Raw genomic sequence first — 11,186 nt, forward strand, 5'->3', positions numbered from 1 at the left:
CTGACACACTGGAGTACGGATAATAAGGAAAATCCGTCAAAGTTTAAGAAAAATAAACTAATTGAATATAATAAAAATATAACAATTTATTAATAAACATCATAGATTCAGACAAACATTCATAATCTCACCCTTCATTAAATACTCAAATACAATAATCACAGTGTAATTTATAAATTAATCTATTTCAAGACATTTTTGTATAGTCACATGTGGATACATGGTCCTCCACTGTTGCACCTGGAAAAATCGAACAGATGGATTGATTTTTTCACTCGAAAAAAAAACTCACTCGCTTTAAAGAAATGGAGTCGCAATAACTCACTTCCAAAAGTTTCAACTTAGGCAATCGAAGGAGAGCTCTTTCAACAAATTCTGGGGTAATACCTGTAATACTAAGCACATCCAGCTGCTCCAACCCTGTACAATGTTGTATTATTGGAAATAACATTGAATCGACAAGAGGTCTCCACGCGGATATAATCAGTCTGAAATAAATCATGTTAATGAGAAATAATCCGTCTAATCCATTTTTCCTCAACTAATATGATAGTCTTAAGAACATCTCAGATTTTGACAGCCATGAATATCCAGAAAATATAGCTTCCTAACCTAACCTATTTTGAGTTTCTTAGAATCCCCATACCTCCTTAGACCCCTACATCCTTTTGCCAAACCCTCCAAAGTATCTTCCTCAGGGAATGCATTTAAGCACCACCCTAAATCTAGATCTTCCAATTGATGGCATCTCCCCAGTAAGTTGGCACTGCTGGCAGTCAACCGTCTGCCTTTCCAACAACTGAAACCTCTTAGCTTTGTATTGTATTCTGATATCACCCTAACCAATTCGTCCAAGGGACCTATTTCGCAGAAATCTAAAATGAAAGTGAAATTCACGTTTTGTGATACTTCAAGTGCCAAGTAGTATTCTTCAAATTGAAATATTTACCCAAATTTAAATATGTAAGATTGGGATTTGTCATCAGCAATGGGATGAGTAGGTGAGATGAGATATTTGTGCAGCCTAAATCTAGAGTAACCAATTTAGTAAGTTTACATACTGTTTCCGCATGTACATATATGAGATCAGATATATAAACATTTTTCAGTCTCAACTCTGTGAAGGAATGGACTAATGAGCATACGAAACAAAAGTTGGGAAAGTCAGTTACCTTCAAGTTCAGAACACGAAGAACAGATAGCTGTTAAATGACTGCCGTTAAAATATGTTGCATTTTCCAACGAGATATGCGTTAAATTGTAGCATGACCAATGTAGAAATCTGTTAAATAGGAATAAGAACAAATTTGAACTTCCCAATTATTTCTAACCGGAGAAGTTTCTCATAAAGATCAACAGATGACAAAATCAAAAAATAAACTTCAGTCCATAAAAACATCTATAACTCACTGGTATAATTTCCTTGCAAAATTCTGGTCATCCCTGCCACACCAAGAAAGATCTAGTTTTTTAAGAACCTCACACTTTTTTTCCAAAAAATCAAATACTCTGGAATCTACAACCTGCCAATATTCCTAGAAAAAATACAAATATTCTGAAGCTCCCAAGAAAACTATAAACATTTACCTTGAAACTGATATTCTGATATAACAGAGGATCAATCGCTAATTTGTTCCAACCAGAACTCACACAGGCACACATTGACAACGATTTCAAATCTAGGAATCGGAAAATATACAGTTTCAATTCAGGCTGAAAAAAATATAGCATGTTGGTTTTGGAGAATTGCAACAACTGCAACAGAGTAACTGATTTTCTTAGATAGTGAGATTCTCCTCCCCTTAAATTCTATTCATTCCTCACACACTTACTGGAAGTTTGTCGAAATGATTAACCCGATCAACTTCTTGTCGTACTTCATCATCTGTTGTGGGACCCCTCAGGGGGGCATTCAAAGCTTTCAAACACTGCATCTGAAATTCAGTTCCTGGTCCCGAAAAACCGATCAACAGAATTGCATCGAAACATGCATGATGATTCAGTCCAGAACAGTTAAGTTCTAATCGAATGGTATCTATAAAACAGCTTAGTTTGCGAAGAACCGGCTGGAATTTTCTAGCCACTGGGGTACAATACTGTGGTTTGCCCTCCCACATCAGAACCCATCTTCCCTTGTCAAGTCTACCCCATATACGAACAATGGATCCAGGACTGTAGGTCTCATAAATGAATAACCTTGTTGGGATCACAGGTTCGTTGAAACTGAAAATGACAGATGGGATTGAAAACTATTCAACTTGGTGAATGAGGAGACATTTACCGTACTGTTACAAAGTCTTCAACACCCAAGGGATCTATATCGGTTTCCCTGTAAGGTTTCTGATAGTTTGCTTCGGTTAGTTTCCACCATTTGCCATACTTTCTCTAAAAAATTCACCATTAAAAATTCGCATCTGAAAACGACCATTTCCCATTTTACCAATGCATAAGTTTCTGGGAAGTCACCATAGGCTGGATACCTTGTACATTTTCCACAGAAATTTCCAGGATCATACGATACGTGGTTGAAGCTGCTGTACCTGTTGGTTATTTCCAGTACCCTACTCGCAAATTGTTCTAATGCGGTATAAGTTCCAAAATTCATAGCTTTTACTTGGAGTGAAAGAGTTTTCCTTCAAATTACCAATTAATCGGTAAATGACATGTGACCCATAACCTATTATTTGACAATCAGCTGATCGAGCCGCTTTTTCATTTTCCATCTGGAGGAACAGGGTTCTGTAAAATTTTACAGGTTCCTTCAAAATGAGGATTTTTCACAACAGGCGCACTTTTTAAAATTCGTGTTTTACTCGATTTCAAGCATAATATGGAATTGTTGGAGTCTTCAGAGTTTTTATTAGACTTAATTTTGAAATACTCTCCGCTCGGATGTATGAGGCACTGATTGAACTAGAAAACTATTTCTGTTTTAGTCCGTGCACTCTATTCGTCTATTTTTATCTTCTCCTAATGTAACGTAGTCTTGGAATAAATATTGAAACTGATACAGCCAAGTTCTCAAAAATGTCTCAAATATATCAAGACCAAAATTATGCTACGAGGTGTAGCGAAAAAACACTACAGTCAGACGACGAGGGGTTTTTCTTGAGTTTAGCTGATAACCTAGCCGAACTTGCTGGTAACACTTGGATTGAGAAATGTTTTGGTAAGCTGAAAAACGACAGGGAAAAACTGAGGAGCCTATACACGCATGAACCGGTATGTATCTAGAGAAGTTAATTTGAATTCCTTATAATATATTCTAAAAATTTTCCATCTCTAACTATTATTTACATGATATTCAATTCTCAATAACATCCAATTTTCGAAAAATGTAAAATTTTGCTTGTTTTGCAGACGAAAAATGCCCTAACTGAAGTCCTGTCGAATGTTCAACAAATTTACCGTAAGAAATCTTCAGAGATAGCCACTGCTCGGATTAAAGAAGCCGAGGAATTACTTGAAAAGAATGATTTGGTGAAGTCATTAGCCTTTTACAGTCAAGCCGTTTTACGGTCACAATTAACAGGTGAGTTTTACATCGATAAAGACTCTTTCAGCTATACAAATACAATTCATTTTCTTAATTTACCTTTCCCAGGTGAAAATAAGAAAATCGATGAGGGCAACACCTTGTCTTTGGCGCTTTTCGGAAGATCTGGAGTACTGATGGACATGAACAAATACGATTTCGCTCTGGCAGACATTCAGATGGCCCTCAAAGAGAACCTTGCAGAACACCTGAAGGGGGACGCGTACTTTAAACTCGCGATCTGCTATAAGGCTTTGAGCGAAATGCAAAAAGCAACCGTTGCACTCAGATTGGCTCAGCAACTGCTGAACGAAAGCAATGAGGTTATCTTGAAGAGATTCCACAACCAGAGTATGGCAGTGGAAAAGTTTCAACACAAAATCACGAGAAAAACAGGTATAAAAACTCTATTCGTGTATCGACACATTTTTCAAATCATAAAATGAGTATAGAATTTTTTCACACATTCTTTTCCTATGGGCAACTTTCAGATGAACCAAAACTTTCTGGAGCCCCCAGCAAAGTTTTTCCTAGTGCGGTGGAAACATTAGATCTCAAAGAGACGCCAATCATGGGCAGACATATTGTATGCAAGGGAAAAATCAAATCGGGGGAAACACTTGTTGTAGAACCTCCGTACGTTGCTTGTTTAGTACCAGAAGCTTATGGTACTTTTTGTCAGCACTGCTTCAAGAGGTGAGCTGAATGCATGCCAGATATTTGAAACCACTGACATTAAATGCCGTTACTAAAGCTGTATCGAAAGAATTATCTCTATTTTCTTATGTTCAAGACTGGTGGCTCCTATAGGATGTCCAGTTTGTTCAAACGTGGCTTTCTGCAGTCTTACATGCAGAAACGAGGCTCTGGAAACTTACCATAAGTACGAATGTAAGATACTAGAGCTCCTGTTGGGATCTGGTGTCAGCGTTCTCTGTCACTTGGCTCTGAGAATGATAACGCAGAAGAAGCTTGAGGAAAACATGAGGTTGTACCAAAACAGACGAGAAGAACACGTCTTCAGCTTATGTACGAACAAACAGAAGAGGACAGCTAAAGACTTCTTCAGAAGGACAGTTATGGCTGCATTTCTTCTGAGATGTTTGCAGAAGGTCGGCTATTTTAACGACGAAAATGGTTCTGGTGAGTTGAAATGAGAAGAGACTTAATTATTCGACTATTGGACATTGGAACATCGCAATGAAAATTTGTTTCAGTCGTACCGAACGAGACCGAGACAACGGTGGGGGAAATGCTGCTTTTCAATCTGCAAATGCTGCAGTTTAACGCCCACGAAATATACGAGAAAATCCACCCCAGCACGCACCGTTTCAAAGGGGCGAAAATAAACTATATCGGAGTAGGACTTTACCCCACTGTAGCTCTGTTCAACCATCAATGCTACCCTTCTGTGACCAGGTAGGGATATATCGTCCAACCATCTGTAAAAACTTCAACTTACAAAAGACAAAATCTTGTAATTCCCAAAGCAACAAAGCAGCTTCGTTTGAGTCGAGTACCTGGATGGTTGACCGCTCTGGTTCATGCTTAACTAAAAAGCCCCTGTGTTTCAGATACTTCGTTGGGAAGAACATAGTCGTTAACGCGATAAGACCTCTGAACGATGGAGAGCTGGTGGCTGAAAACTATGGACCAGTTTTCACGAAGAAGCATCTAGCAGCTAGGAAAAATTTTCTCATCTCCAGGTACTGGTTCGATTGTCAATGTCCCGCATGCGTCCAGAATTGGCCTTTGTTCACCTTGGAGAAAGAAGACACAACAGTACGTTTAAGGTAGTTAAATATAACCAGTTTTTCACCAAATAAAACAAAGGGAATTTTTTTTGTGACACTTTGAATCAATATTCTATTTTTCTACACTCAGTCCTAAGTATTTTTCTGTCAGTTGGTTTCGAAATGAGCTACTTCATAAAATCGTTAACTTACTAAATCATGAGAAAAATTCGGCGATCCTAAGTTTCCATTGTCATTCCTACACGTAAAAATCCATGCAACGTTTCAATATCCTAAACCTAAACAAAACCATATGGTTGATAAGAGATAAGTTTTTTCCATTGCTTTGCGATTGTTCAGATAATAAATAATTCTAGGGTCGTATTAGGATTTATTCCAGTCATTTTTAATTCGTTTTCTACTTTGTCATTTCAAAAGTTTTGTTAGATTATTTTTGGTGAAACTCTTTATTTTGACCAGTTCTACCTTCTGTTTAAAAAAAGCCTCACCTTTCAAAATACATTCTACACTTCATATTCATGAAATTTCTAAATTTTGTCTTTCAGTTTCTGCATTTAATATTCTACCAAACATTATACCATTACAGGTGTCCGAACAAAAACTGTGACAACATATTATCTACAATGAATGAAACGGAGAAGAAATGTTCGCAATGTAATGATGTAGTGAAAGTTGAAGGTATCAAAAAAAAATTGAAGGATTGCTTGGACCAATATCACCTAGCCCTAGAAAAAATGCACGAGATGCAGCCAGACGACAGTATACAAATATTGACAAGAGCTCTCGACACTTTTCATGAGTAAGTTTCAAGTTTTAAAAGCCTCCTGTTTTCCCTTCAGAAGTGACTTAATTTGAACAGCAAAGAAGTTCAACATCATTTATTGAAAAAATTTCAGGGTAAATGTGCACCACTTCTCCATCTGAAATTCCACACTTCGAATTAATAATACGCGTAAAATTATACAAGGAATATAATTTCTGCTCATATTTCCAGGATAGCAGCACCACCCCATAAAGAAACTCATCTAGCGGAGGAAACCTTAAGAGCATGCTATGCGGATCGGGGAAATACTTTCCAAGTTCCCTCCAAGAAATGAGAATGTTGTATTGGAAAAACGGAAATAAAAGCTCAATCTAGATCTCGTGGTGTTTATTTTTCCCTTATCCAACAACTGGATTAAAATCCTTACGAAAATAGATTAGTTGAAATTTGTAAATAGAATGAATATTTTCGGTGAAAACTATTTATCTTTTTGAGCAGAAAGATGGGGCATTATAGCAATGCACTACGATGGATATAATTTCGAGCTCATTTCTGATTCGTGTTATTATCTAGTCATCAAATCGATTTTACGCCTAAACATAGAGATGTTATCTTACCTTCCTTTCGACATAATACGAGGGTTTTAAACACACCTCATTCCAAGAGCGATTATGAAATACACCACAATCAGTTCACTCTCATCGCGATAATTATATAGTGCTTTCATTCCCCCAATGGGAGTGTCACCTATGAATGACAACATCAAAACCTCTATTCCATTCTAGTGACCCATTTAACAACGTGACAATGAGTTTAAACTTCCCCACTGTTGTTTGATTTGGTATCGAAATTTTCGCGAAACATAAACATTCAAAAGGCGAATTCAAAACGCCAAATTAATAAAATATTTTGTTGACTCTCGGGTTTCTCCGTAATTCAGTACCGTATATTCGGGTGATTTGGGACGATTGTTGAATTCAACTTGTTATATTTTCAAAACGGTGACCTATTTTTATCTGAAAAAGAGGTTCGAATATGCTCAATGACTCAGGCTATTGATTAGGATATATATACCATGCTTCAGAATTCCGATATACATTTTGAAAAAAATAAAATATACTTGTCCAAAGTCACCCACCGATTTGGGAGGCTTGGGACACAAGTTAAAATCTATTGATTTCTCAACTCTCAAATGAAATAGGTGACTTGGGACGGGGTATAGTTTTAAATGTGATTATATAGTTGAAATTCGGTAAGGAAATTAAATGATGAACCCCTATGACAGCGAAAGTAAATATATTGCAACTCAAATGTAAAAATACTAAACAAAACAAGGGAACTTTGATTTTTTTCATTCTTTGGCGATTTCTTTGTGGAAATAACGTAAATAATAATATCCTGCGAAAAATCGGCATATTTCCTGCTGCCAATTGTATCTATTCGGCATTGTCCCAAGTCACCCTATAAAACAACAAAATAAATGAATGAGATCCGTGTTGCCGTTTGATTTGTGAACAACCTTGTTTGAACATATCTTATATCCCAATATCCCACGTATCCAGAAAAAAAATTACACATGCACAAAGTGAAACACATGTACAGGACACTAGAAAGTATAAGGGCCATAAAAAACGCGCTTTTACTCTCCTGAATTCGTTAATTTTTCCTGTCAATTCAAACGCTCTGGTCACGGCAAACTCAAAAGGAATTAATTGTTAAACTAACCGAAAAGACCCTACACAATCTTATAAGTTTGTCCCTTCACTCATAAATGGTAAGAAACAAAGAAATCTGCAAGGGGGGTAATTGTCCCAAGTTACAGGACTGTCCCAAATCACCCGAATCTACCGGTATTTTGCAAAGAGAGGAAATTGAAGAGATGTTGTGGTTTTCCCTGTGGTTTAAACCCGATCACATTGAAATACATTTAATTCGATCAATGTACTGTCACATGATTTTTTCGTATTCATTCATTTTTTTCATCCTTCAACATGCGATCCACGGTTTGGGCAACCTTATATAGCCTCAGAAAAAAAATTGTCAGATTCGCACCGGTATATAAATTTATAAATGTCAATTTTAATTGCACCAATCTAGTTGGTATGATCCAGATCCAGAATCCCGAATGCAATGCATTCGAACACGAGCTCAGATGCAATTATTTCGAGTTTGATAGCCAACGTGAGACGATAATTTCACTTCACGGCCAACTTTTCGCCTTGGCACAAAGAATCGGTCCGGACGGAATCGAACAGAGATTAATGAATAAAGGGGGACACACACGAGAGGTTCCATCTGGTGGAGTCTGTGAGTTTAAGGTTACCAACACCTTGAAAACAATGTTAAATATTGGGGGAGGGGGCTTCTGTGGCTCTTCGTAATGCTCTTACTTCATTCGTCATTGTGTCAATGAGGTTATCAATAAAAGTTCGGCGAATGTTTTGCCAAGCGCCCGTCAAAGCATTGGTGAGCTGTTGTAACGTCTGCGGTGGGTCATGTAGACGGTGTTATTGCTGTAATATTGCCGACCATACATGTTCGATGCAATTTTGGTCTGAAGAGGCATCGGTCCAATCTATTCAGTTAATGCCATGCATTTCTATGTGGTCGTTGACAATTCTTAACCCTTTCATTCCTAGTGGTTTCACTATAAAACCACCTTTAAGAATATTTATTCCGTGCGTCCCTATGGTTACATCTCAAAACAGCTGCAACAGTGGTAAATCAAAGGCTTCCTCTCGGGAAGCTATAGTTTTCGAGATCCCCCAGTAGACAACGAATTCTGCCCACCTTATACATGAAACCAAATTTTTCCTACCTCCTCCGGCAAAATATTTATTTCCACCTGCAGCTTCGAACCCCATACCGCCAGTTAAGGGTCGCCGAAAAAAATGCATCAAAAAGCCTGGTGGAACTCATGGAGCTGTCCTAACTGAAATCCTCGAAAGATGGAAGAAGCATTACTCACAGGTCTTGAATCAAAATAACGACTCGGATTTATCCATTTTAGACCCGCTCCCCGCGTATAATCCGATGACATTGCTTGATGACGCAATCGCAATATCGGAAATCATAAGTGCGATAAAAAATATGAAAAATATTAAGTCACCAGATCTAGACGACATTCCTGCGGAGATATTCAAAGCCCTGGATGAAGACTTTGTCAATAGTCTCCAAACACAATTCCGCAAGATCTGGGAACAGGGGGATGTGCCACAAGACTTCAGAGACGCTTCAGTTATCAACCTCTATTACAACAAAGGCGATACGTCAAATTGCAACAATATTATAGTTGCTTAGTGTGGCCGGTAAAATTCTCTCTAAGATTATGGCTAATCGTCTGATTCCACTCTTAGAAAAGCTTTTACCTGAATCCCAGTGCGGCGCCTTGGAATACCCGAAAAATTCTTACAGTGTGTAAAAGCCTTCATACCAACAACACCGCTAGAATACAGCATAATGGCTCTACAACCGACCATTTCTTAACCAACTCTGGAATAAAACAAGGCTGTGTGTTAGCGCCTTTACTGTTCAATATTTTGGCCATAGGTGTCTCGATAATTGCTGACATGAGTATGCCTGTAAGAGGTGTTGGAATAAGATTCAGATTTGATGGAGGCCTATTTAACCTGAAGCGCCTCAGAGCAAAAACCTGTACAAAGTTTGTCACGACTGCGCACTTATCGGTAGCAGCTCAGAGGATGTATGGATAATGTTGGACACCTATAAACATGTATACGAAGCTCAATATCGACAAAACCAAAATCCTGGTAAGTCCGCCAGAAAGCCTTCAAGCAGATATCAGCCTGGAGAATGAAACTCTAGAACAGGTCGAGCAGTTCAAATACTTGGGAAGCTTCATAAATACTAGGGCAAACCTGGACGCGGAAATACACAACCGTATCAATTCGGCATCACGGGCATTCTGCAAGCTAAAGGACAGAGTGTTTCAATAGCACGACCTCAATCTGACAAGACAGTTGTTTACAAAGCAGTGGTCCTCCCAACGCTTCTTTACGGAAGCGAAAGCTGGACGCCCTACAGGCAACATATTGAACAGCTTGAACAAACGCAACAACGTCATCTAAGACAGATAATTCACATCAGATGGAAAGTTTCGAATGCAGAAGTCTTGCAACGCGCGAGTTGTACAACAATTGATACTCAAGTAACAAGAGTCCGACTCAGATAGAGCGGCCACATTCTGAGCAGTTTGTCTATGATTCTGAGGATACAAGACACAAGACTCCCCTAAATAGCTCTGTATAGCGAATTCACAAAGGGAGCTCGGAAACCAGGAGGCCAGTATGAGTGGTTTAAGGATATAGTAGACTCCCGATATAGTGAACTAATTAGTGCACGTCTATTTCACTATTTTGATTTGTTCACTAAAACGAAGTTCAAATAAAACGGCTGTGTTTGCTGGGATGAACAACAGTTTATTGAGTTGTTTGTGTTATGTTTTTTCTCAACAGCTGAAGTTCATCCACTTTTTCTAGAGTTTTTTGAATGGATTGAACATCCCACTTGCAGATGATAGTTTTTCTCCTAAGATATCAAATTTCGAAACGTTTTTTATACTTTTGGCAACTATCTGCTGCTCGCATCGAAACATGGAGTCCCCCGTCTCCTTGTATTCTAGGTGCAAGTTTTTTGCTTTTTCTTTAATCAGGAATATGTTATTCCCTTTGCTTCAAAAACCAACGATACAAAGATTTTTCCATTCTAGGGTATTCAGATGATCTTAGTGTTATTTTCCTGGTCCCACGTATGTATGGTTGATCTTCAGAATATTCAACCCCTAGTTGGAATTTCACAAATGATAGACTTAGCCACACCATATTCTTTTGCTAAAGCCGTCACTCGACCACTTTTATATAATTTTTCAACAATTTCTTCTTTTTGACTGAGTTTTAAATGAATCCTTGCCATATTTATGCTTACTCCAAAAGAGGAAAACGTTTAACAATCGTTTTCTTGTTATGATTTGTCGAATTATCCAGGTTCACTTGTCATAGACTTCGGTTGTTCATTGTATAGAGTACCAATGCCAATATTTATTTGTTCACCATTTGGAGTAGTTCATTATAAGCATTGTTCACTATTTCAAGAGTCTACAGACCCTAAAATCAGT

The 11,186-nt window shown here is 38.0% G+C and overlaps 2 protein-coding genes and 1 long non-coding RNA gene across 3 annotated transcripts in view; 1 reads left to right on the plus strand and 2 right to left on the minus strand.

Annotated features, from left to right (window-relative positions):
- Positions 1-11,186, minus strand: part of LOC123317498 — a 48,402-nt gene that overhangs the window by 4,832 nt on the left and 32,384 nt on the right. The gene's annotated exons all lie outside the window — the stretch shown is intronic.
- On the minus strand, positions 67-2,702 carry LOC123317485 (F-box/LRR-repeat protein 4). Its single transcript, XM_044904057.1, has 10 exons — positions 2,441-2,702; positions 2,282-2,385; positions 1,833-2,223; positions 1,588-1,713; positions 1,411-1,535; positions 1,173-1,282; positions 950-1,117; positions 647-875; positions 293-488; positions 67-240 (listed from the first exon to the last, which is right to left on the minus strand). The coding sequence occupies exons 1-10, from the start codon at positions 2,603-2,605 to the stop codon at positions 178-180; spliced, it is 1,677 nt and encodes a 558-aa protein (XP_044759992.1). The 5' UTR covers positions 2,606-2,702; the 3' UTR covers positions 67-177.
- LOC123317483 (SET and MYND domain-containing protein 4) lies at positions 2,979-6,428 on the plus strand. The gene is made up of 8 exons (XM_044904055.1): positions 2,979-3,222; positions 3,361-3,931; positions 4,027-4,231; positions 4,329-4,678; positions 4,753-4,954; positions 5,110-5,328; positions 5,876-6,088; positions 6,284-6,428. Exons 1-8 carry the CDS (start codon positions 3,028-3,030, stop codon positions 6,384-6,386), a joined length of 2,058 nt encoding a protein of 685 aa, XP_044759990.1. The 5' UTR covers positions 2,979-3,027; the 3' UTR covers positions 6,387-6,428.

The sequence above is a fragment of the Coccinella septempunctata genome, chromosome 7 (genome assembly GCF_907165205.1).
Source record: "Coccinella septempunctata chromosome 7, icCocSept1.1, whole genome shotgun sequence".
NCBI lineage: Eukaryota > Metazoa > Arthropoda > Insecta > Coleoptera > Coccinellidae > Coccinella > Coccinella septempunctata.

Coding starts and splice junctions, on each gene's coding strand:
- LOC123317485 (XM_044904057.1), bottom strand. CDS start 2,605: ATGAATTTTGGAACTTATACCGCATTAGAACAATTTGCGAGTAGGGTA. Junction 1,283..1,410: donor TTTGCAAGGAAATTATACCA/GTGAGTTATAGA, acceptor CCTATTTAACAG/ATTTCTACATTGGTCATGCT. Junction 876..949: donor TCTTACATATTTAAATTTGG/GTAAATATTTCA, acceptor CTTTCATTTTAG/ATTTCTGCGAAATAGGTCCC.
- LOC123317483 (XM_044904055.1), top strand. CDS start 3,028: ATGTCTCAAATATATCAAGACCAAAATTATGCTACGAGGTGTAGCGAA. Junction 3,932..4,026: donor CAAAATCACGAGAAAAACAG/GTATAAAAACTC, acceptor GGCAACTTTCAG/ATGAACCAAAACTTTCTGGA. Junction 5,329..5,875: donor GACACAACAGTACGTTTAAG/GTAGTTAAATAT, acceptor ATACCATTACAG/GTGTCCGAACAAAAACTGTG.